The 27,400-nt window shown below is 37.6% G+C and overlaps 1 protein-coding gene across 3 annotated transcripts in view; it reads right to left on the reverse strand.

Moving 5' to 3' along the window:
• ZDHHC13 (zinc finger DHHC-type palmitoyltransferase 13) overlaps window positions 1-27,400 on the reverse strand; it is a 55,488-nt gene that overhangs the window by 19,571 nt on the left and 8,517 nt on the right. The window contains exons 2-10 of one of the 3 annotated variants that reach the window (XM_069565344.1): window positions 20,701-20,846; window positions 17,447-17,569; window positions 15,174-15,251; window positions 13,282-13,426; window positions 11,811-11,875; window positions 10,313-10,475; window positions 9,787-9,912; window positions 6,054-6,187; window positions 2,588-2,688 (exon numbers count right to left, since the gene is read on the reverse strand). In XM_069565344.1, the coding sequence (XP_069421445.1) occupies window positions 2,588-2,688; window positions 6,054-6,187; window positions 9,787-9,912; window positions 10,313-10,475; window positions 11,811-11,875; window positions 13,282-13,426; window positions 15,174-15,251; window positions 17,447-17,569; window positions 20,701-20,846 (1,081 nt within the window). The remainder of the gene's footprint in view (window positions 1-2,587; window positions 2,689-6,053; window positions 6,188-9,786; window positions 9,913-10,312; window positions 10,476-11,810; window positions 11,876-13,281; window positions 13,427-15,173; window positions 15,252-17,446; window positions 17,570-20,700; window positions 20,847-27,400) is intronic. The other 2 variants (XM_069565346.1, XM_069565347.1) reach the window with 2 other exon arrangements.

Raw genomic sequence — 27,400 nt, forward strand, 5'->3', positions numbered from 1 at the left:
TTCTCTCCTTCTCTCAAACCTGCCTCATAAAAGCCACATATCACTTGCTGTACACACAAAAGGCACTAAAAGAAAGTGTTCATCTCAAGAGCTAACCTAGAGCTGCTCTTAAAATTCCAACATATAACCTTCCACACAGATTTTGTTCATAAGAGTAATTGATAATAATAAAATAATAGGTATTATTTACAGAATGGGGACTATGGTCAGCATTTTACAGACATCCTAACATAGTAATACTTGCAGGCACCTGATGAACTTGGTACTGTTATTCCTAATTTAGGAAAACTGATACTCAGTGAAATTATTTGCCCAATGGTACCGTGGCTCAGCAGGTAAAGAATCTGCCTGCAATGTGGGAGACCTGGGTTCGATCCCTGGCTTGGGAAGATCCCCTGGAGAAAGGACTGGCAATACCTTTCAGTATTCTGGCCTGGAGAATTTCATGGACAGAGGAGCCTGGTGGGCTACAGTCTATGGGGTCCCAAAGAGTTGGACACAACTGAACAACTTTCACTTCACTTCACATAACAACTAGTAAGAAAAAAAAAAAAAAAGCCAGAACTCCAATTCATTCTGTCTGATTCCAAAGACCACATTCCTTCCACAATGTTCCCAGGCCCTCTTCCCATGACGGGCAAAGTGGCTATGGGAGTGGAGGCCCCATGCAATCCAGACACGGCAACACAACTAGTCTACACCCTCAGGATGGGTCTTTCCAGGGCAGCACCTCAGTGCACACAGATAACATTTAGCACTCAGCTTGGAAAACACTGATCTGATGGCGCCACCTACTGACTGACCTGGACCCACCAGCAGCAGCCTGCGTGCTTATTAGAACTGGTTTCATGCTGTACATGTCAGTAAAAGACCTTCCTGTCAACTCCAACGTCTTTTAAGATTCTGTCCAGCTATGGAAATCAAATCAGTCCTTCTCATATTATGACATCGTCACAAATATTGAACAGCAGTAAACTCAGCTGAATACTAACTAAATACTTCTGTAATCGAGGTTTTCAAACTATGGTGGAGTAACACTTTTGTTAATACTGACACTGAAAATTTGAAATAATTCAATGTAAAAACTACCACACTTTTTTAGTGCAAAATCTAAAAGAGCATGAGCTACCCACATTTTAAAAAGTCATCAAGAAACACAATTTTAAAACTATGTTTACTCCACTGTGTATGAAATCATAAATAAAATATCAGTCAGCCCTTTCAGTACTACGTCAATTACCAAAACATTTACTAGCCTTGGGACTTCTATAAGTGATAAAGTATTTTTGTATCACATAATATCACCCAAGCCTTTATTAAGTGGTGGTCATAAGGCCAGTGCTTAAAAAGCTGCCCTCAAATCAATAACTGAGATGAAAGTTAATGCAATAAAATCTTTTGAAAAGTCAAAATGACCCCCATGGTATACTGTGCCATTTATTTAAAGGACTCTGAAAAGTACTAGAGATAACGCTCAGAAATAAAGAGCATCACTAAAGTAAAAACATGCTATAATGAAGGGTGATAAATGCACTCAGAATTCATATGCCTCTCTCACTTTACATTTATTCCGATGAAACAATAAACTGAGTGAACGCATCTCTCTTATAAGCAGTATTCTTTCTTTAAAAGTGTATCACTCCCAGAATGAGAAATAACAGAGAGTTAGAGGAATATGCTTAAAGGTATATGTCTATCCACCACATCCATTCTCCTGCCCTGTAAGGAAAGCAAGGCTTTTAATGGTTTCCTAGGGCCCTTTGAGGGAGAGAAAGGAGCCTGGAAAGAGGTGGGAACTCTGAAAACTGGAGAAAACGCATCCTTCCTAATGGGAGCTATAAATAGCCATAAACTAAGAAGTAACCCCTATCCTCACTTTCAGGTGACTGGATTTGGCCTGGGCCCTGCTCCTCAAGTAATAAACCAATCCCTTGGATGAGTTGTTTTTTTTAAACTACAAGTTGCCATCCACTAGTAGGTCATGAAAGATTTAAGTGGCCTATGACTTGCATTTTTTAAAAAGGAAATAGAATAAAAAACAAAAATGTTAGAGTAAAGCACATATTAGGATGTGCTTTTGTCTCACATATATTTTGGGTGGCAACGCAAATTTCTTTTTACTGTGCACTGAAAATCACTGCCTTGGATGATAACACTGCACTGACTACTGCTGAAGAGGACACATTTCCTTCAGTATTTCACCTGTACAGGTAATCTTGGCATCCAGATTTATTAATCACTATAACTGCTGACCAAGTTAAAAGAACCATCTGACCTTAAAGAGAACCTCAAGGCAACACAGTAATTTTTATGGATCTAAATAATTCACAGTTCATTTACTGTTTTAATATATTGTTAAACTGTTTCCTTCCTATGTGTAATTAATATTAAACACCTGCTGTTTCCATAGTGTACCCTGAGATCACGTCCAGAATTCAGTAGATTTCCAACATTAAACACCATCAATCAGGACCATTAAATTAATATAAATTTGATTTGCATTCCCTGGATCTCATCTAGTATCTAAATTTTAGTCATTTTTAAAAGCTAAATGAGATATGCATTTAAATGTAAACTTGAAGGATATCAGGAAAGAATAAGATGAACCAAGTCATAAACATCCAAAAAATGGAGCTCAGCAGAAAGACTGTTGGTAAGTATATAAGGCTCTTGTACCCGAGCAAGAACCTAAAAGAAAAAAAGTATAAACATAAGGTATTAGTGATTCTGAGCGTTATCATATTCATCTTAGTTCTAAATTCCCTTAAATAACAACAACAGTGAAAATAAAGAAGACCTCAGATAACAGCAGCAGCTTTCACCAAGTGCTACGTGCCACCTTCCATGTGGTAAGAGCTAGGCACCAGCATCGCTTCATTGTACGTGTGGGAAAACTGAAACACTGAGACTCTCAAAGTAAGTTCCTGTGACGAACCTACACGTTATTTCACTCCCAATAACATTATATTTTCAATTAATCTTTTTCATTTCTATTGAAACACATATTTGTATTTTTGGCATGTTGTATTTTCAAATACACATTATATTTCCAAAATGCAAAAATTTAAATCCCTGGAGAGTCATCTTCACATTTAACAAGCTAAATGCGAAGATAGCAGTGTATTTTTGAAACACACAGAGGCACACAACCTTGAGCATTTTTATCCTACAATCAGCTTGTGAAGCAGACACGTAACATAAAAAGATACATACAGGTTATGGGTGGCTCTCGTCATCAAACCCCAGCCATCTTGCTTGGATCACAAGCAACATGGAAGTCCACATAAAACTTACTCAAATGTTTACTATTATAGTTTCAAAAGAAAAAAAAATATTTTACATTAAATACTCAATACAGTAAATCATGCATGAATATAGTTTACCTAGATCTATTTTTAAATTCATATCATAAAATGATTGAACACACATATTAAAGGGTTTTTAAAAAGCTATCAAGATCCTAAGCACAACTATGATGAAATAACACTTGGCAACAAGTATAAAGATCCCAAACCTCAGGCCCCCAATATGTTGCAGAATAGGCCAACTGGATCCCACATAACCTTCATGGCATGGCTTGTCTGCAGCAAAATTTGTTTGACCTAATTAAGTGGTGCAGTGAACTCTCTTATTTGTAACAGCCTGCTACTACGACCTGTCTACTCCTGACAGGTATCACATAGCAGCCTGGATCAACAAACAACCTCCTGTGGAGCCTAGTAATAGTGGAAGTTCATAGCAGCTTACTCCGTGAAACTGGGACTCTGAAGAGTGGAAGAAATAAAAGCAGAATGGACAAGACTGCTGCTGCTGCTGCTAAGTTGCTTTAGTGTGTTCCACTCTGTGCGACCCCATAGACGGCAGCCCACCAGGCTCCCCCGTACCTGGGATTCTCCAGGCAAGAGTACTGGAGAGGACTGGAGTATGGACAAAGCTACCATATGCATTTGTCTCCCATTTGAACAGTGTCCATATGCTAAGCCTAGCATATGAAGCCCTCAACTCACAAAGTTTCCATATAAATTTTTTATAACATGAGTTTCTATTAAAACAAAATCTCAAATGCCCCTATCCTAGGTGAGTAGATACTGTGCCGGCCTTTGCTTTCTCTCTGGAAAAAAGAAAAAAAGTGATTGCAATTTGGCTTAAAATTTATTTGAAAACCAAGTCAATCCAATTAGCGGAAAATGAATGAATATCTCTAACTTACAAATTTTCTGCATAGCAGGCAATTTCAGGCATTTTACTATTTTTCAGAAATTTGAGCTTTTAAATTCATTTCCAGCCTACTGTCCTGCTCTTGAATGACTAAATGGTAATATTCCACCAATGCTTTTTTTTTTTAAATAACAAAAGCAACTCATGCTTATTCCACAAAATGCTGGTAAGCAGACAACGGACATAGGAACACTCATAATCACACCCTGAAGACAGCAACACGCACTTTCTTTTAGATTCTCTCTTACAGATCATCACTGTTACATTTTCCTTTCCTTCAGTGACTGAAAACATTTGACAGGAGAGACACGTGTCCTGCTTGTACTGGCCTTACATTCCAGGAAACAGTAATTAAGTGCCATGAAGCAAATACAAGGGGAGGATACAGCAGAGCCAGTCAGACATGGCTTGGCTGAGGAGGGGATGCAGGGAACTGAGGTCCATGAGACGTCTCCCGCTCCGTAACAACACGGTACAGACAGACACACAAGCAAGAGCCAAGGCCCCAGATGGGTATGAGCGTCATATGTTCTAGAAACAGAAAGAAGGCTGCAGGGCAGTGAAAGTAAGAGATAATGCCAGAGGGGAAGGGGTGATTACATAGCACCTCACTGGCAAGGAGTCTGGACGTCATTCTGAGGACAAGGAGAAGCCACGGGAGGGCTCTATGCAGGGAGAGAAGACAGAAACTGGCTTGCTTTTTTAAAGCCCACCCTTGATTGCTGAGTGAGGAGGAACTACAGCGGGGTAACAGCTGGAGTCAGGAGATCAGTGAGGCAGCCTGGCCTAAGGAGTCAGCGGAGGAGAGGGTGCGAGCAGACCAAGGGGGACAGGGCAGGGAGGGCCTGGGAGGGCACTGGGTGTGGGGGGTGAGGGGCAGCAAAGAACAGCGGGGGCCAGTGATCTGAGGATGGGACCCATTATTCATGTAGAAACTGGATGCCGCTCTACTGGGAAAGGAAGATGAAAAGCAGCGCTGGGTACTGATTACTGAGTACTGGGCATCAGTCATGGTTTTAACCATTATATTTGTACTAACCACAAGGCAGGCATTGTCATAAATATCATCCTCATCTTAGAGATGAAGAAATCGAGTCACAGAGAGGTAAACCAACTTGCTCAAGGTCAGACTGTCATGTGATAAAGCGTGACTTGAACCCAGGCAATCTGACTCTTAACTAGTGACTACATATATATGTGTGTGTGTGTGTATACACACACATATATAATGTATATATGTAAATTGTATACATATATACAACATACATTGTATACAATAGATATACATATATATGTATATGTATTACATATAAATATGTAAATATATGTGTGTGTATATATATATAATGTATGAATATTTTATTAAAAATAGAACTATACCACAGTTACTATTTTATAACTTCCTATGATTTACTTAGGTTGTTTCTTACCTAAAAAACATTATGAGCTAAAAACTAGCTTAAAATGAATTTAGATTTAGAATAGAAAAAATCAATTTCCGAAAAATGGGCAAAAATGCTTCAAGATGCAAAATAGTTACAAAAATCTTCTCATTATTCATTAACAATTCAAAAAGTGACCCAGGAAAAAAAAGTGAGCTAGGATATTTATTTTCTACCAATTGTCAATGTAATTAAATTATTGGATTGACCAATTTGCTTTCAGTCAAATCATATACCACCAAAGCCCTGCCCTCCCACCTTGAGGATCATTCTATGTGATAAGTAACATTCATAGCTCAATAAAAATCTGTGGCTCCAGCTAATAACAGTAAAAAAAAAAAGAGTACTCAAATTTGAAATGCAATAACCAGCTTTGCAAAGACTAATACATACCTTGGAAACAAAGACATCAGAAAAAACAATATTATTAAAAGAAATCCTTTTAAAAGCCAAGAATCTGAATCGAAGTCCAATATGTATCCAACAGCCCACATGGTAATCACAGAAAGTAGCAGCAGCAGGAAGACCTATTGAGATTCAGAATTTTAGAACTTAATGGATTTTACCTCCTAAGAATCTAATAATAGCTAGCTCAAAAGTAAAACTATTTCCTAAATATATAGTAAGTTAATACAACAGCACAACACAGTTTCCCTTCAAAATTGCTGATAGATAAATCTGAACTTTAAGAAATTACAAATCCTGAAAGCAATCTTTTAAATCTTGCATTAATAAAATGTTGCTTAAACATATTTAGTTTTGCTATCTTCCACTCCAAGAAATGTTGATCTTCTAGAAACGTGTTAGTGATAGCTGACATTTAAAAAAATAATTTCTTTCAAACAGTATTATATGCCAGAAGGCATAAAGCAGGACAAAAAGACCACACAAAAAATCAATATACCCAAGCTTCAACAAAGAAAGTACAAGAGTTCCAACATGGGCACTGCATGGTGCCATGCCCTAATAAAGAAGGTCAGAAGGAACAAGTCTGCAGAAAAGATGACTTTCATTTAGGGCATGTGGAATTACAGACATCTAGGAGATAGCCAGGACTCAGTCAGAAAAGCAGATCTACCATACAGGTCAAAACTTAAGTCTTTAATTAGTACACCGACTGGAAAGACAAGAATGAAAAGCATCCTGAGGACTGTGGGCAGGTGAATAGGGCAGAAGCTTGGCCAACAAGAACACTCAAGGGGAAAAAAGCTAAGTCCCAAAAGGCAAGTAAGGAAGTGTGACCGGTATGACCAGAAAGGCAGGATGAGGACCAGAAGCAGTGTTCCAGTCAAGCCAGGGAAGGGACTTGCAAGAAGAGAGTACTTCTGAGTGTCACATGTCACATGGAGGTCAAAGTCTGAAACACATCCTTGGATGCTAAAAATAGGAGTTTATTCCACAAAGTTAAAAGAAGAAAGCAACACTGTGGCTGTCTGTATTAAAGCTGGATGCCACATGCAATGTGGTCCCTTAACTCCAGTATGCATGACCTTTGTATGGATGTGAGAGTTGGACTGTGAAGAAGGCTGAGAGCCGAAGAATTGATGCTTTTGAACTGTGGTGTTGGAGAAGACTCTTGCGAGTCCCTTGGACTGCAAGGAGATCCAACCAGTCCATTCTGAAGGAGATCAGCCCTGGGATTTCTTTGGAAGGAATGATGCTAAAGCTGAAACACCAGTACTTTGGCCACCTCATGCGAAGAGTTGACTCATTGGAAAAGACTCTTATGCTGGGAGGGATTGGGGGCAGGAGGAGAAGGGGACGACAGAGGATGAGATGGCTGGATGGCAGCACTGACTCGATGGACATGAATCTGAGTGAACTCGGGGAGTTGGTGATGGACAGGGAGGCCTGGCGTGCTGCAATTCATGGGGTCGCAAAGAGTCGGACACGACTGAGTGACTGAACTGAACTGAACTGATCTTCTACAATCTTTACTCCTCTAAACCACATTCTGAGGATGGCTAATTTCAAATGATTGTCCGATTCTTTGCGACACCGTGGACTGTAGCCCACCAGGCTCTTCCGTCCATGGGATTCTCCAGGCAAGAATACTGGAGTAGGTTGCCATTTCTTTCTCCAGCGGATCTTCCCGACCCAGGGACTGAACCCAGGTCTCCCACATTGCAGGCAGATGCTACCAGGGAAGTCAATTTCAAATGATAGGAAGTCTTTAATATGCTTCCAATTCTAATTTGCATGATAACACAAATGAGCAAGTCTAGGGTTATTTTTTTAAAGGTAAACTTAGAATCTACATGCTATATAATCTCAGAACAGAAATAATAATTAAATGTGAATCTCACAATTTTAATTGCAGATACAACACTCACGGATGAGCCACACTATTTCCTTGTTCAACAAATATTCCAGTGTACATCATATGCTAGGCACTGTTCTAGGCACTTGGGAACACATCAATAAATTTAAAGTCTTTCTCTCATGGAGCCTAAATTCTAGCAGGGGAAGACAGACAGACCAACATACTAAGAGAATTTTAGAGTATAGAGAAAGCTGAATGGAAGCTTTCTCTAAAATTCACTTAGTACGTTTGTCTGTTCTAAGGTTTTTGGCTTTTATTCTGGGAGAAAGGGGGAAACATCACAGGATTCTGAGCAGATAAATGATAGGATTTGACTTACATTGTAAGATTCATCTGATGCTCTACTGAGATGAGACTAGAGGTGAGTAGAGGCAGGAAAATGTCAGAGAGCTGCAGGAATTCATTTTGCTGGACCAAAATTTCATGGTAAAGTGGTGAGAAGGGTCAGATGCTGGATATACACTGAGGGCAGAACTAGCCGATATGTTTTTCTGATGGACTGGATACGCGATATGACAAAGAGGCAAAGGTCACTGGAGAGTAAGTTGCCACCTACTGAGATGGGGAAGCTCTGGACGGAATAGTTGGGGGCAGTGGGGAGGAGAGATGAGGAGCTCAGTTTTGGATGTTATACTGACAATGCCTTTTGGATGGTGAATGGATAAATCAAGTAGGTAACTGGATAGGTCTGAACTAGAGATACATTTGGGTGTTGTCAACATATAGACAGCATTTAAAGCCATGGGAGCACATGAAACCACCAAGGGAATGACTAGACAGAAAAGAGGTCCCAGGACAAAATTATTAATATTTAATTATTATTTCTGTTCTGAGATTATATAGATTATTATTTCTGTTCTGAGATTATATAGCCTGGGACACTCTATTAATAAAGCAGGGGAGGGAGCAGAGGAGATGGCAATGGAGACCAGGGAGTAACTGTTATTTCTGTTTTTCTCCCTTGCAAAATTGGTGTAGTATTCGTGAGGATCCTCTGCAAAGAAATCTCATGCCTGTTAATCTAGAACCTGAAGGTATTCTATACGTTCTGAAGACAACGCTCTCGTATGTGAAGACGTTAAACAGTAAAATCAATCCAATATCCATTTTAATAATACATTCTCTATTACAACTTAGATTTTGCTGGACATAATAGCAAGCTGACCATTCTAATCTAATTTTTCTATCATTCCATTCACTTTTTTGTTGTTGTTGCTCACTTTTAACTTTAGAAGACAACCACTTAGAAGAACTGCCAAGTTAAAAAAAAGAAGAATAAAGGTTGGGTTTCATCTCTCAAAATTCTGGGTGCTTTTAATTTTATGAAGTGACATCATATGCCTGAAGCTTGCAACACTGTCATTTTTTAAGTTTAATTCCTCCTGATTCTAAGAAAACGTTTTGAATGTTATGATTTCCCCTTTGAAAAAAATTTTAATAGGAACAAGTTCTTTAAGAATAACTCCTATAAAATTCCTTGCAACAAGGATTTTTCCTTTTGCATCTCTAAGAATCTTAACTATTTGTGTTTCAATTCACTCATGAAATAAACATGGAAGTATGCTACGGTATTCAAAAGGTAACATGGAGCTGTTCAGCCATCTAGCTGAGAACCAACAATAAACTGCCATTAAAAGCGCCAAATTTCCAACTCTGGGTTACAGGGTATATGGGAAAGATACAATTGGCAGATACAATGCAGCAGTAGGCCAACTCCTTGGTTTTCCCTGATGCGTTCAAACACAAAAACAAACGGACAAAACAGTTCTTAGAGCCGACAGGACAGGCCCTGCATGAAAATACCTCGCATTTCTGCAGCCATCTCCAAAGTCTGAAATTTTTGTTGGCTCGAGTTTTGGCCTCCGTTTTTAGCATGTGAATAATGAGCCGATTTTTGTTTTGCAGGGCCATGTCAAGAGGGGTTTCTCCCTAAAAAAGAAAGAAAAAGTTCAATTTTATTTTTGATACAGCATAGGTACTAAACTTTTTAAAAAATATTTATTTATTTGGCTGAGCCACATCTTGGTTGCAGCACATGCGATCTTTAGTTGCACATGGAGGATCTTTTATAGCTGTGGTATGCGAACTCTTGGGGTATGTGGGGCCTAGTTCCCTGACCAGGGATTGAACCCAGGCTCCCTGCACTGGGAGCGTGGAATCTTAGCCACTGAGCCACCAGGCAAGTCCCAAAGCTAAACAAGTTTCACAAACTCACAAGAATCATAGATTCAATGTATTTATTCCAAGGGTAGCCAACTATTATTGTTTCTATGTATCTTGTGGTAACTGAAGACATAATAAACTAAGAGAGATAAACACCTGGCCATACCTTAACATTTCGGACATCCAGGCTAGAACCAGCTTCTAAGAGCTTATCAACAGCACTAACATTTCCTGCTGCAACTGCCCAGTGAAGTGGAGTGTTTTGATGTATTTTATCAACTATATTGAGAGAAGGATTAAACTTTAAAAGAAATCCAGTTGGTTCTGGCCTGTCTCAAAACAATAAAACACCAAAACAACATTTATTAGAATGATTTGAAGGGTAAATGTAAACAATGAACCTGTTTGATAATGTATCAATGAACCAATCAGTAAGCACTCTGAAAACTGCAGAACTTCTCTGTGCAGAGTTTTATTCTAGGTGCTAATACTGGTGAGGCCCAAGTTGCTGCCCCAAGAGAAATGTATTAATTGTCTGCTACATAATGTAATTTTAACATCAATACAATGGAATAATTGCTTTTGTTTTTCAAATTTTTGTTTTCATGCTGCTGATCTAATGGTTAACTTTTTTTTTTACTTTGGCCAACACTAAATGCTATGTTATTTATCCAATTAAAAAATTAAACGTACAATATCATATTTGAGGAGATAAACCAAAAGCTAACTTCACATTCTCCCTCCAACCACTTATTACATAGGGTGTTATAAAAATGCCCTAAATTATTTATCATAGAAAGTTATGGACTTGAAAGTAGAATTCAATGAAATATTTTTTACTTCATCTTCAACACCTTTACTTCTTTCATGACTACTCAAGAGATTCCTATAATAAAATAATAATCTATTTTACTCATTCTATTCAAGATTTTTAAATATTATACATGACCTGAGAGTTACTAGCAAAGATGACAAAATGCTTTTTGACAAAATTCTACCCCAAATTTGAGCCCTATCACTCTAGGAACTAAAAGAAAATAGCATCAGAACTAACTCAGTTCCTAGGAGCAACATCCTAAGTAAAAGCAGACTCAGAAACTAAGTACAACACTGGAAACAAAACTGATAAAGGACAAAGTGTGGCATGTATTTGAGCAGAAGAATGACAGAAGTTGGACAATATGGTGGCCAATAATCACAAGTAGTAAGCGTATACTTAGTAACAGAATTTGCATTTCTTAGTTTACGTTTCTGAAGAATGGCTACAATATCAGAGAACCCTCAAACTTACTGTTTTTTGAAATGCATATTTATCATTTACATGTCAAATTATGGGAGCATTTAAACCTGTAGCCATTCTTCAGAAACGTAAACTAAGAAATGCAAATTCTGTTAACAAGTTTACACTTCGGAATCTCCAGGTGTTCTGTAAGGAAAGTTTTTTCTTATTAGTAGCTTTCAAACTTTTCCCCAAAGCTATCAGAAAAGAGAAAATTTATTTCAATGCTGCTTTTATAACTGCAACTACATTAAAAGTGCACGTCACAGTCACGAGACGGAAAATCTTACTTTCTTCGGAATGTTGTGTCGCCTCACATAGAATAAGATACTTAAATTGCTGGAATCAAGAGTCAGAATAAGGCAATTCAATTAAACTTACTTACCCAAGTACTTTGTTAGCTGATAACATGAGAGGTGTCTGCCCGTTTACATCTATCGTATTCACACTCTGTTAAAAAAGAAGAGTTGATCAGCCTAACTGTAAACACAGTCAAGTTTCCATTTCCTCTCTTAGTAGAAGTATCTCTTTAATACATTCACACCATAGTGTGTCTATAAGTGTTCAAATATCATTTGAATAAAATAATGTTCTGTTTCACATCCATAGGGTAAAAATCCACTGATTGCTACAAAATATTTTTAAGGGGAAAAATCTGAATATATGATTTTAAATGTTGTATGTTGTGAGTGGAAGATGACTAAGGGACAGAAAAATGTTGATAATCACCATCAAATATGAGACAGTAGAGACCTTAGAAGTTATCTAGTTTAGACTTTAACTGACACATTAATTCAAACTATCACTTCTTGGACAAAATCATCCAGTCTCTACTTAAACACTTTCAGTAAGAGTGAATTCTACCTTCTGAGGCAAGAATACAAAGCATATTGTATTTTTGGATTTACTATGTTTCAAAGAGTAAAACATGAAAAATTCTTTTCTATTTTTGAGAACACAGGAAATAAAAAGGAAACCATAGCTCCAAGAATATATACGGTCCACTTAAAAAAATGGGTCCAGAGTTGAGGTATATAATGCCTCAACCAAGGGGCCCCAACCCCCCCAAAATTCAGTGACTGAATATTCTTACAGGCCTTGGAGGAAGAAGCCCAAAGTGAAGTAGAAAAGATGACTCTTCATATAGTTTTCCAAAATGAGAACCAAGAGGTTATAATTATTCTACTTGAATTGCTAAGTCTAACAGAAAGTGCTTATTTAAACAGAATACAGTTATTCCAACAGCATTTGTGCAAACATGCTTCCATTCCTGCTACACAAAACTACTGATATATAAACTAGTTGTTACCAGAAAGCATATCCCAGGCAAGCAGAACTGACAGTGAAACTCCCACTGCCAACAACCCATAATTTAACCAGTGCCATAAATGAATATCTCTTAAGGCAAGTCATTTTCCATGGGACTACTTCAGGGAACAATAAGAAACATGCATTCAAACTGGTCTCCACTTGGCCTCAAATAATGAAAGCAAATGATGGGTTAATTTAGTGATCTGACTACCATTTCCACATTCAACCAAAAGAAAAATACAGGCTTTAAAGTCATGTTTTTTGAAAAACTCTGCAAATTACTGGGATCACAAGAAAAACTCTTATAAGCTTACAAGTTTCAGAAACAACTATTATATGTTACTGAGCTAAATGACCTATCCTTTTTGCTCCAGTGAAGCTGGAAAAGCAGTATTCAATAGCTAGACTTACTGAGGCTAGTATTTGAACATTCAGGTATCTGTAAAATGATTTGTATACCTTAAAAATGAGGACTATTACTAATGATCCTCTGAGTCCTTTCAGATTTACAACAGCTGCAATACAAAATACGTCTCAAAACATACCTGTCCTTTAGAGATGAGATATGCTATAATGGGCATGTGCTGAAATAACACTGCCAGGTGGATGCCACAGAATCCCTCTCCATCAATGAGAGCGGGGTCGGCACCATACTGCAGTAATAATATGACCATAGGTAAATGCCCTTGTCTGGAAAAAGAAAGAATAAGAATTATACTGTACTCTATAGTGCAAAAGAGAAAAATTTAGGGAGAAACTAGCATTTCTAAGACATAAGGGACTGTGGTTAGATAGAAAGAGTATTTCTTAACAGTGCACAGATTTTTAAAACACTGGAGCGTCTCTAAATATCTTTTACGTACACATTCGAAACTTAGAACTATCTGGACAGTCCTTCTTGAGTGCAGGTAATAAGATTATTAATAATAACCTCCCAATCTACCTTAAGGACTTCCCTGGTGCCTCAGATGGTAAAGCATCTGTCTACAATGCGGGAGACTCGGGTTCAATCCCTGGATTGGGAAGATCCCCTGGAGAAGGAAATGGCAATCCACTCCAGTACTACTGCCTGGAAAATCCCATGGACAGAGGAGCCTGGTAGGCTACAGTCCATGGGGTCACAAAGAGTTGGACACGATGGAGCGATTTCCCTTTCACCAATCTACCTTTTTAAGAGTACTACCATGTATAAATAATTTTACATAACTAACAATAAAAACGGAAATTAAAAATCATTTGGACTTTGCCATTGTTATTTTAAAAACAAAAAATAATCATGAAACAGGTACGCTGAATGAAGGGTAACAATTCCCAGACCACAGGTGATAACACTGTTCTTAGGAATTAAATATTTCTCTTTGAATACGGTTCATTTCTATGTAAAGCACTGTAGCTTAAGGGGATGAGCTAATTCCAGATTCTTCAAAATTCTCAACTCCAGAGAAAAGATTCAACTCTTTGCCTTAAATGAACAAGTATCCACTTCACTTTCAGGTTTGTATCAACTCCACCGATCACAGAGCATGGAGTTAAAATGAAAGATGAAGAAGTTGCTAAGTGTCCAAATAGACACTTAATAACTTCAGCTTCAGATACCAGTACATATCAGGGAAAAGAACTGATGGGAGTTTACACTCACTAAACTACCACATTTGTCCATGTGATCAAATATTAAAAATATTTACTTTGATTTAGTTTGGGCCCTCAATTAAACACAAAAACATCATCTATGGAAGATGGCAATGACGACCCTGTATGCAAGACAGGGAAAGAGACACAGATGTGTATAACGGACTTTTGGACTCAGAGGGAGAGGGAGAGGGTGGGATGATTTGGGAGAATGACATTCTAACATGTATACTATCATGTGAATTGAATCGCCAGTCTATGTCTGACGCAGGATGCAGCATGCTTGGGGCTGGTGCATGGGGATGACCCAGAAAGATGTTCTGGGGAGGGAGGTGGGAGGGGGCTTCATGTTTGGGAATGCATGTAAGAATTAAAGATTTTAAAATTTAAAAAATAAAAAACTAAAAATTAAAAAATAAAAAAAATAAAAAAAATAAAGACAAATAACAAAAAAAAAAATCATCTATGGAAACTCTTTAAAACTGTATTTTTTTTAATGAAGGAGTAAAAACAAAAGAAAGTCTTTCAAGTGGTCTGTAACTGCAATTCCAATATGAACTACTAGCCATATATAGTTGTTTAAATGCAAATTAGCTAAAATTAACTAAAATTAAAAATGCAATTCCTTAGTGGCATTAGCCATACTTTACATTTCACATGTGGCTAGTGGTGCTACTTTACTGGACAGCACAAACATTTCCATCTTCACAGAAAATTCTATTGCAAAGTGCTGGTCTTTAATGTTCAGAAAATACGTAAGTCAGTTTTGATTCTGAACAGCAATTTCAGTATTGAAAAAAACCTTTACCTGATGGCCCAGTGAAGAGGAGTTGAATTTAAATCGCCACCCAACTGATCTACCACAGCGCCTTTTGAAATATAAAACCTGTTAAGAGCAAACATAAATGAAAATAAGATTTAAAATTTAGAATTCATTTGAGAAAGAAAACATCCATTTTTCTCAGTAATAAAAGTATTTGAAACAGAAATTATAATAATGCCCCTCTCTAAAACACTCAGATCTGCAGAAGTCTGAAAGATTCACATAACAGCATCAAACAGATCCCTGGTGAAATATTCTCATCATGTAAGTAATTATTCCTGCTGTCATGAGTATTTCTTTACAACTAAACACATAATAACTACTCTCTGCTTATTCTAACCACAAAATTCTTGCAATGGTTTATATTTAAAAGGTTTCTATTACAGATGTTCTACTTAACTTGCAAGAAGAAAGGTGAAACTATGTCACAGCTAACAGCTTAAAGTTAGAATTACTATGTGGAAATAATGATGCTAAAAGTAGGTAGCAAACAAATAATTCAAAATTCTTCCAGAAAAGTTAGACATTTTGAGCATTTCACTCTCTATTTTGGAGGCAAAATACATTGATGGGATACATTGTACAAAATGAAACTATAAGGTAAAGAGACTTATCTTCTTCTGTGGCTTACAGGAATTAATCTCATTATTTCAAAGTTGTGCTTCATATATATTATCTAAACAACACACCGGTTTATTTCCACAGAAAAGGAGTATGGCTGTGAGTATATCTCATTATCCTAACCTTCAGTATATTTTTACTCTCCTAAACCACAAGGATTTTAAATGTATATAATACATAATATGTACACATACACATTTTACACGTTAAGATGTAAAACAAAAAAAACCCACAGTAGTGCTAATGTAGGGGAATAATGTTATACAATCTAATACATGCCTAATCTAAAATGTATTCCATATTTAATTTTGCTATTAAATTATTCCCCTACCCATCCATTCCTCCTGGCATTATTACAATATAACAATTTCAGTGATTCTTTTAAACTTGGTGAAACTATCTGTTCCATTGTGAAAAACATGTTGTTATTGTTCAGTCACTCAATCATGTCCTACTCTGTGTGACCCCATGGACTGCAGCACACCAGGCTTCCTTGTCCTTCACCATCTCCTGGAGCTTATTCAAACTCATGTCCATTGAGTTGGTGATGCCATCCAAGCATCTCGTCCTCTGTCATCCCCTTCTCCTCCTGCCTTCAATCTTTCCCAGCATCAGGGTCTTTTCCACTGAGTCAGTTCTTCACATCAGGTGGCCAAAGTATTAGAGTTTCAGCTTCAGCACCAGTCCTTTCAATGAATATTCAGGATTGATTTCCTTAAAAATTGACTGGTTTGATCCCCTTGCCATCCAAGGGACTCTCAAGAGACTTCTCCAGCACCACAGTTCAAAAGCATCAGTTCTTCGGCGCTCAGCCTTATGATCCAACTCTCATATCCATACATGACTACTGCAAAACACATAGCTTGGACTATACGGACCTTTGTCGGCAAAGTAATGTCTCTACTTTTTAATACACTGTCTAGGTTTCTCATAGCTCTTCTTCCAAGGAGCAAGTGTCTTTTAAAACTTTCAAGGTTGCAGTCACCATCCGCAGTGATTTTGGAGTCCAAGAAAAAAAAGTCTGTCACTGTTTCCATTTTTTCCCCATCTATTTACCATGAAGTGATGGGACCAGATGCCATGATCTTAGTTTTTTGAATGTTGAGTTTTAAGTCAGCTTTTTCACTCTCCTCTTTCACCTTAATCAAGAGGCTCTTTAGTTCCTCTTCACTTTCTGCCATAAGGGTGGTATCATCTGCATATCTGAGGTTATTGATATTACTACCAGCAATGTTGATTCCAGCTTGTGCTTCATCCAGCCCAGCTTTTCGCATGATGTACTCTGCATGTAAGTTAAATAAGCAGAGTGACAATATACAGCTTTGATGTACTCCTTTCCCAGTTTTGAATCAGCCTGTTGTTCCATGTCCAAAAATGTTCAAATTCATTGCCTGAATTGTGACTTCATTTTTAATTTTTCTTTTTGGGCCAGTGAGAGTCCTGGTCCAGATGATTTCTGAGGTCCTTTTCAATACTATGATAACCACTGTGCATGGCACAAAGTTCAAGCATTCATTTATAATAAAAGATTAGAGATGGCTCAACATACATACTTGCACTTGAAAAGAGAAAAGACAAATGAAGGAAGGGTTTAGAATTATAAAACACATACTTAACACACATATATCTCATCTTACTTTACAAGATCCAGCCTGTTATTAATGGCAGCCCAATGAAGAAGAGACACATTTTCTTTGTCTGGTTGCCTGACATCATATCCTGCTTCTACCAACTCTTTACATCGTTCAAAAATTCCGTATCTGCAATAAGATGGAAAATAAAAGGCATAACTGATACCATTAAAACAATTTCAGCTATCAAAATTTCTTTCTTTTACCATGTCTTTATCCAGTGTGTCTTTTGGTCAACACAGAAATACAATAATTAGCAAAGGTATTCACAAAGTGGATGGAATGTAAAGCCAAACAACAGAAGTAAACTTGGCTTCTAGCTGATGAGACAGATGAATCTATCTGGACTTACCTAATTTTCTGGAATAAACTTTTACCATTCAGTTTTCCTCTTTCAATAAGTTTCACTGGATCTTCCACTATGCACCAGGAATGCACGGTGCTGACTCTGGACAATAATCTTACCCCCAAATCAAACAAAGCCCAAGCAATGATCTCACAATAAGGTAGCGAGACTAAAAGCAAACTGGAATGGGATAAATTCAACAATAAAACATGGACACGGTGCAGGCACAGAAAAGGAAGGAATGATTAGCCCTTCCTGAAGTAGATGGAACACGATATACAAGCTATGAAGGGAAGACATTTCAGGCAGAGGGAATAGCATGTATGAAAACCAGAGATCTCAAACTACACAGATACTTGGAGAAATAATAAGCAATTTAGCACCACAAAAGCATAAAGCATAAGAAAGGCAATGGCAGGAGATGAGGCTAGGAGAGGCAGGCAAAGCCTGCGTGATCCTTCTCTGCCATGCTTTGAAATTTAGTCTTTATGGCTCAAGGAGAAGCCAGCGCAGATTTTAAAGAAGAAAGCACTCAGGCTTTGGGCTATAAGAAAGATCACATTGGTGCAACATGGAAGCTAATGTTAGGTGAGGACTGAGAGACCAGTTTAGAGGCTCTTGTATGACAGACAGGTGATCAGCAAAGGGCGCCTCAGGTAAAAGGAATGGAAAAGGAAAACGAGGGAAAGAGTGAAGGGATATTTGAGAGTTATTTAACTATCAGAATGAAAAGCAGGAGAGAAATATCTCTTTTTAGTTCTAAAATAATTTTCAAAATCATTCATTAGCTCTATTTCTTTTCAATAGAAACTATTATGTCCTACTAGACCATTCAGTTTCTTTGAAACTTACTTTTATTTAGAGGGACCTGAATGTTTCACTATGCCTTCAAGGGTCAAAATCAAAACAAATGGCAGAATGTCTGTTTCCCACACCATTAAATTAAATAACTTCCACCTCATCAAAAATGTGTACCTGTCTGTCTTTATGGCATTTTTAAAAAGATAGAGATACCCATTTGACAATGTGAAGTGAAGATATTAATGAGAAAATGAGTGTTGATAATGATACATATATATATGTTCTCCATCTTTTAAATATCAACTTTAACACTTTATTGGAAAAGAAATACTCCCCTGTGATGACCTAGAGGGGTGGGGTGGGGAGGGGAAAGAGGTTCAGAACAGAAGGGATATATATATATATATATATATATATATATATAAATATATATATATATATAATTATGACTGATTCGTGTTGCTGTACAGCAGAAACCAACACAAAACTGTAAACCAATTTTCCACCAATTAAAAAATATTTTAATTAATAAAAAATAATTGGAAATCAGAAAAGAGAGATACTCCCTTTACATGAGAAACATAAAGAGTACACATTATTTAGGACATTGATGATTTAGAAAATACAAAAACACCTATCCTAACTAGCTCTTTTTCACCCTTCCCAAATACTACCTAAATATCTTTTTACAACCATTTAAGAAAGTCCAAGATCTAAAGAAAATTTTAGGAAAGATACATGAGTTTTTATTGAGATTCCCTGTGATGGAGCCTAATTTTTCACACTTATTATAACAGAGCTTTACTGGAAGCAGTGAAACATTTAGATGTTTCCATTTTAATTAAAGCAAATATCTATTTACCTTAAGAACACTCTCATCTTCATATAAATATAATAATACAAACAAAATTCAACTAAAGTAGTGGTTGACTCATTGGAAAGGACCTTGATGCCGGGAGGGATTGGGGCAGGAAGAAAAGGGGACGACAGAGGATGAGATGGTTGGATGGCATCACTGACATGATGCACATGAGTTTGGGTGAACTCCAGCAGTTGGTGATGGACAGGGAGGCCTGGCGTGCTGCGATTCATGGGGTCGCAAAGAGTCAGACACAACTGAGCGACTAAACTGAACTGAACTGAAAGTAGTGGTTCCCAGGGCCTCCAGAGTTAATGTAAATTAGTAATTAGAATATTCAAATAATTGTCAATTATTCTTTAACAAACATAAAGCAATATATTAGTCTACATTAAAGCCAAACAAGCTAACTAATCACCAAACATCTTCATTTTTGACAGAAATGATATATATCAAGTTTGTGCAGTAACATCAGTGTCTTTCATGCAGATTAGAAGCGATGACAGGCAGGCCTATATTTGATTACTAATAAAGTGGCCAACTAATTAACATAATCTGACAGGTAAAATATTTCAAAACATATTCAATGGAAAGAGATGTGGTAGATGTTAACAATCAGTGAGATCCATGAAGGTGATAATGCTGGAAATGATTTAATACAAATACCCACAGGTGGAAATCTTAAGGAGAAACTCGAAACATATTTCATTTTCAGTGAAAGCAAAACAACCGACTATAGTTTCAAGTGGTCAGAAAACCTGTTTCTATTTTACCGACTTTCTTCTAGTGCACCCAAGACAACAGCTACACAGAAAGTAATCAATAAATGTTTAAAATACTCATAAATGTGTGAGTTATATTCTTCTATTTCATCTTCATATTTAGGTTGTAGTATATTTTAAAAGCCTAAGATGTGTGTTTCAAACTCAGAGTCTAGCATGAGTGTCATTTAAAACCATCTGCTCACTCAATGAACATTTATTGAGCACCTAATACAAGACAAACTGTGCAAAAGCACTGGGGTTACAAAGATGAAAAAGACATGCTTTTGCTCAGAAGTTCACAATCTAATGGAAGAGATCATTAATAAAAAACTAAGCTGCACTGTATCAAATGCTCTGATGCTGGTATGACAAACATACTATCACTGGAGTATGAAGGGAGGAAAGTGTACATGGAAGTGCCATGAACTGCACATAGGTTATTAAAACTCAACAGAAACTAAGGATAAAACAAAGCATTAGGAAGACTTACTGAGTAGCTTTTACAATGTCACAGTTACTAGAATCCTCTATAAGAGGAACAGCTTCTCTCGCCTTGGCAAGCTCTTTGTTTTCGTGTGCACAGACTCCATGTCGACCAAATCCTGGAGGGTAAGGGCCATGGCTGTGATTCCTGCACTGAAGAGTAAGAGTAATTGACAAGGCACAGTAAGAGAATCAATATCACATTCAACTACATCATAAAGCATTTGGTACTATCAACAATATCTATCAATTAAATGATTTGTTTTTCATTCTTAGAGGTATATCCTACAGAAGATTTTCATTTTAATTCTATGCACTAGGATTAGATGCTTAATATTAGAAAAGTCCAAATTATGTATTAGGTTGGTGCAAAAGTAATTGTGGTTTTGCATTGTTGAACTCTGCCGTTCAACGCTGGAATACATTCTTAAATAAATGTGGTTATGTTATACATCACTTTAATGCACCCTTCTCACTATGTATTTTTGCTAATGACTTATTACCTACTGTTTATATTAATCTTAGACTATGGAAACAATGTTAGACAAAAAGTAAATTCCAGTGATTTTTTAATTCAAGTTTAAAATGGATCACAAAGCAGCAGAGACAACTCGCAACATCAACAGCGCACTTGGCTCAGAAACTCCTAACGAACAGTATGTGCAGTGGTTCTTCAAGAAGTTTTGCAAAGGAGACGAGAGCCTCGAAGATGAAGAGCGCAGTGGACAGCCGTCAGAAGTTGACAGCGACCAATGGACAGACATCATCAAGCTGATCCTCTTACAACTACTGAAGGTGCAGAAGAACCCGACATCGACCATTCTACAGTCATTCAGCATTTGAAGCAAACTGGAAAGCTGAAAAAGCTCAATAAGTGGGTGCTTCATGAGCTGACTGCAAATCAAAAAAATCTTCTCTTATTCTACACAACAATAACAAACCATTTGGTGATTGTGATTGTGATGTGCAACAAAAAGTGGATTCTATACAACCCCGGGTGACAATCAGCTCAGTGGCTGGACTGAAAAAAAGCTCCAAAGCACTTCCCAAAGCCAAACCTGCACCAAAATAAAAGGTCGTGGTCAGTCTGGTGGTCTGCTGCCAGTCTGATCCACGTTAGCTTTCTGAATCCGAGTGAAACCATTACATCGGAGAAGTACGCTGAGCAAGTCGATGAGATGAACAGAAAGCTGCAATCCCTGCAGCTGGCATTGGTCAACACGAAGGGCCCAATTCTTCTCCATGACAATGCCCGACTACACGTCGCACAACCAACACTTCCAAAGTTGAACAAACTGGCCTACTAAGTTTTGCCTCATCCACCATATTCACCTGAAGTGTCAGCTGCTCAGTTGTGTCTGACCCTTTGCAACTCCATGGGCTCTAGCCCACCAAGCTCCTCTGTCCATGGAATTCTCTAGGCAAGAATACTGGAGTGGATAGCCATTCTCTTCTTCAGGGGATCTTCCCAACCCAGGGATCGAACCTGGGTCTTCTGCATTGCAGGCAGATTCTTTACCATCTGAGCCACCAGGGAAGCCCTCGTTGTCACCTGACCTTTCACCAATGACTATCACTTCTTCAAGCATCTCAACAACTTTTTGCAAGGAAAATCCTTCCAAAACCAGCAAGAGACAGAAAATGCTTTTCGAGAGTTTGTTTAATTGCAAAGCACAGATTTTTACACTACAGGAATATACACACTTATTCTCGTTGGCAAAAACGTGCTGATTGTAATGGTTCCTATTAATAAAGATGTGCTTGAACCTAGTTATAATGATATAACATTCATGGTCTGAAACTGCAACATTTACACCAACCAAATATTTCTGTCATAAAACAAAGGCCATCTGCCAAAGACACCAAAGTATTCTGTTACTTGTAATAGGTCAAGAGCCATGGCAGGAAGGTCACCAGGCATCTGCTTCAGGAAGTCATGGCAAATACACCCTAAGGCTACATCCCAATGTATAAATGAAATCCCAGAAGAGGAAGAGGAAATACTTTTAAATAATTTCACTAAAAAATAGACAAAAATCTTCCAAATTTGGTGAAAATTATAAACCCATGGCTCCTACAAGCTCAACAAACCCAAGCGGCACCAAGCTCATAATACTACACCAAGGCATATAAAAATCAAACTACTCGAAACCAATGATAAAGATAGTGGTCCAAGGAAAAAGACACATTATGTTCAAAAAAACAAAGATAAGAATGAACTCAGACTTCTAATCAGTAAGTACCAGCCAGAAGACAAAAGCAAGACAGTTTTAAAAATCTAAAAGAAAAAAACTTAACCTGCAAACACTAACAAAAATATTCTAGAAAAATAGGAATGAAAGAAACACTTTTTTCAAACAAATCAAAGCTAAGAAAACTGCCAACAGACACTATCTTACAAGAAATAATAAAGGATGTTCTTCAGGCTAAAGGCAAATAATACCAGATAAAAATCTGAATCAATACAAAGAAACAAAGAATGACAGCATTACATGGGTAAATATGTGTAATTATGTGGGTCAACATAACAGAATTTTCCATGTTTTTTTAATTTCTTGATGACAAAAAACAGAAGTATATTGTTACAGGAAATTCTTAAAACAGTATTTGCCGATAAACAGTGATAAGTAAACCCAAGAGCAACTTCTAAATAAATACAGTCTTGCAATAAGCCAATAGCAGAAATAAAATAAAATACTTAAAACATATTCAGTATTTTTCAAACTACAGGAAAAATAGAGGGAAAATGAACAAGGAACAGAGAAGGAATAAAACATACAAAGTAATACATTTATATGAAACTATACTTATAATCACATTAAATGCTAATGGTCTAAAGAAAACCAAATGAAAGACAGTTTGTTAGACTGGATTTTTAAAAAGGCAAAACCAACACAGTATTGTAAAGTAAAAAAATAAAAAATAAAAAAAAAAGCAAACACTAAGAAAACTACATGTCATCTACAGGAAACTCACATTAAATACAAAATATACATAGGTTAAAAGTAAAGGATAGAAAGAGATATGCCATGAAAAAAAAATAAGCATAAAGAATTCAATGGTTATGTTAATATAAGACAAAGTAGACATCACACAAGAAATATTACCAGAGATAAGGAGGGACATCTCAAAATAATAAAGAAGGCAAATTTAGCAAGAAGATACAACCACCTTAAATACACGTGTACCCAAAAGGAACTTCAAAATTCATAAAGCAGAAAAGAAAAACAGGAAGATTCATTATTACAGTTGAGAATTTTAACACTTCTTTCAGCTACTAGAAAAAGAGAGAAATTAGAAACAGATGCATGTGTGCGTGCTCAATCGCTCAGTCATGTCCGACTCCTTGGGACCCCATGGACTGTAGCCTGCCAGGCTCCTCTGTCCATGGGATCCTCCAGGTAAGGATACTGGAGTGGGTTGCCATTTCCTACTCCAGAGGATCTTCCAGACCCAGGGATCAAACTTGTGTCTACCCTCTCTCCTGCACTGGCAGGCAAATTCTTTACCACTGTGCCACCAAGAAGACTTAACACTATCCACCAGTTGGATCTAACTGACATTTTCATAAAATCCCACCCAACAACAGAATAGATATGTGTTCCAAGTACACATGGAATATTCATCAAGACAGAGAATATACTGGGCCATAAAACATGTCTCAACAAACTTATATGGGTTGAATTCATACAGAGTATGTTCTCTGGCCACAGCTGGAATTAAATTAAAAATCAATAATGAAAGGATGTGTGGAATATTCTCAAATATTTGGAAACTAAACAACACAGGTGTAAATACAGTGAATTTTTAGCTTTAAATGCTTATAATGGGAAAAAGACTCTTGAGAGTCCATGGCAAGGAGATCAAACCAGTCCATCCTAAAGGAAATCAGGCCTAAATATTCATTGGAAGGACTGATGCTGAAGCTGAAACTTCAATACTCTGGCCACGTGATGCGAAGAACTGACTCAGTGGAAAAGACCCTGATGCTGGGAAAGATTGAAGGCGGGAAGAGAAGGGGACAACAGAGGATGAGATGGTTGGATGGCATCACCGACTCAATGAACATGAGTTTTAGTAAACTCTGGGAGTTGGTGATGGACAGGGAGGCCTGGCGTGCTGCAGTCCATGGGGTCACGAAGAGTCGGACACAACTGAGCAACTGAATGGGAAAAAAGAAGAAACTAAATGACAGAAGCTTTTGCCTTAAGAACCTAGAGAAGGAAAATAAACCCAAAATAGAACAAATGAAACAATAAAGATAGGGAAATCATGAAATATAAAAAAGAAGAAAAATGCAGAATCACTGAAACCAACAGCTATTCTTGGGACTCCCCTGGTAGTGCAGCAGATGGGAATCTGCCCGTGGTTCCATCCCTGGGCTCGAGATTACATGGGCCATAGGGCAGCTGGGCCCATGTGACGCAACTACTGAGCCCACACGCCACAGCTACTAAAGCCCACGTGCCTAGAGCCTGTGTTCCGCAACAAGAGAAGCCACTGCAATGAGAAGCCCACACGTCGCAATGACAAGTAGCCCCCTGACTGCTGACATTCAGAAGCCCGCCAAAGCAATGAAGACCCAGGGCAACCAAAATAAATAAAAATTACTAAAAACAATAAACAAAAACAGACTGTAAAGTTTTTCTTTAAAAAGCTGGTTCTTTGGAATAAATCAATAAAATTGATAAACCTCCAGACTGATCAAAAATAAAGATGTCAATGACATATAGCAGGTTTAAACAAGAGGACACTATTACAAGATTCTGCAAACACTAAAAGGATAATACGGGACTTCTGTGATCATGTTTATGCCGTTAAATTCAATAACCTAGATGAAATGCAAAAAATTTTCTCAGAACACATAAGTTATCAAAATGGAATTAAAAAGAAACGAGTAGCACTCTATCTATTAAAGAAACTGAGTTCATAATTTTAAAACTTCCCAATAGGGGCTTCCTCGTAGTCCAGTGGCTAAGACTCTGTGCTCCCAATGCAGGCGGCCCAGGTGTGATCCCTGGTAACGGAACTAGACCCCACACGCCACACCGAAGAGTTCACATCCCACAGTGAAGACCTGGTGCAGTCAAGTAAATAAATAAAAATATTAAACAAAAACTTCCCATTAAACAAAAGCAAAACAACTCCAGGCCCACATAACTTTTAACCGGCAAACACTATGAAAACATTCAGGGAAGAAATGATAGCAACTCCTTCAGAATACAGAGGAATTGCTTCCTAGCTCATTTTAGGAGGCAGCATGATCCCAAAAATAAAACCAACAGACATTCACAGTAACAAAAACTACAGACTTAATACCCTTCATGAACACACATGTAACGATCCTGATGAAATGTCAGCAAAATTGTATTCAGTGATTCAAATATAAAAAGGATAATATACATTACAACCAAGCTTAAACATTTCAAAAGGAATCAGTACAATCCATCGTCTTCACAAAATAAATATACTCAATTCAGCAGAACAAAAGCATCTGACAGAATTCAACACCCATGCATGACAAACACTCTTTGCACGGTAGGGAAAGAAGGGGACTTCCTCAACCTGATAAAGAGCATTTCTAAGAAATCTACATGGCTTCCCTGGTAGCTCAATGGTAAAGAATCCACGTCAATGCAGGAGACACGGGTATGATCCCTGGTCTGGGAAGATCCCACATGCTGCCAGCAGCTAAGCCCATGCACCACAGCTACTGGACCTGTGCCCTAGAGTCCAGGAACCACAACTCCTGAGCCCATGCACCCCAACTACTGACGCCTAAACACAAGAGAAGTCACCGTAAGGAGAAGCCGACAGGCTGCAACAGTCTCTCCCTGCCCTCCGCAACCAGAGAAAGCCCACACACAGCAACGGAGAGCACGCTATCTATTAAAGAAACTGAGTGTTTATTTGGCTGTTCTAGGGAACAGCCAAAAAATAAATAAATTATTTTTTAAAAATCTACAGCTACCACACACTTAACGGTAAAAGACTGAATGCTTCAACTGTAAAGACGGAGACAAAACAAGAATGCCCACTATCACCGCTTGTAATCAACAATGTGATGAAGTCCTGGATAGAATAAGAGTAAATGAAAGAAAAAATGCATACAGATTAGAAAAGAAGCAAATTCACCTTTATTTGCAGACAACAGGATCATATACACAGAAAACCCAAAGGGATCTTTTTTAAAATTTACAATAGCATATGCAATATAAAATACTCAAAAAGATTTTCTACTGTATCCAGCATGTTTAGTTGCATTTAAGGGAGAGGTTCATCAAATATCCAGCAAGTCATTCCTAGAAATCCAAACTGGCTTATTATTTTCTAGTCCCATCTATGGTAAAGATACCATAAAGTTGTTACCAGACCTTTATCCACCTTATTCACCAGCCCTGACTCTGAACTTCTCATTGTTTAAAAACAACTCTGAAAGGATGAATGCACATCAAGAATAGAAAATTGAAGATATGTGAAATGTGCTTACATCAATTCTTCAGGAGTTCCAAAAAAGATTAAAGAAATGATAGGTTTACTGAAAGAAGTTCATAATCCCTCAATGGGTTACTCATAAGGGATCAGCACTTTTGTTCTAAGTTATCTTACAGTTAAATTGAGCTTTTGGTGTATAGTTCTGTGGATTTTAACACATGTGGAGTCTTGTAACCACTACCAAAATCAGGATCCAGAACAGTTCCAACACC

Source organism: Ovis canadensis, chromosome 21 (genome assembly GCF_042477335.2).
Source record: "Ovis canadensis isolate MfBH-ARS-UI-01 breed Bighorn chromosome 21, ARS-UI_OviCan_v2, whole genome shotgun sequence".
Lineage (NCBI taxonomy): Eukaryota > Metazoa > Chordata > Mammalia > Artiodactyla > Bovidae > Ovis > Ovis canadensis.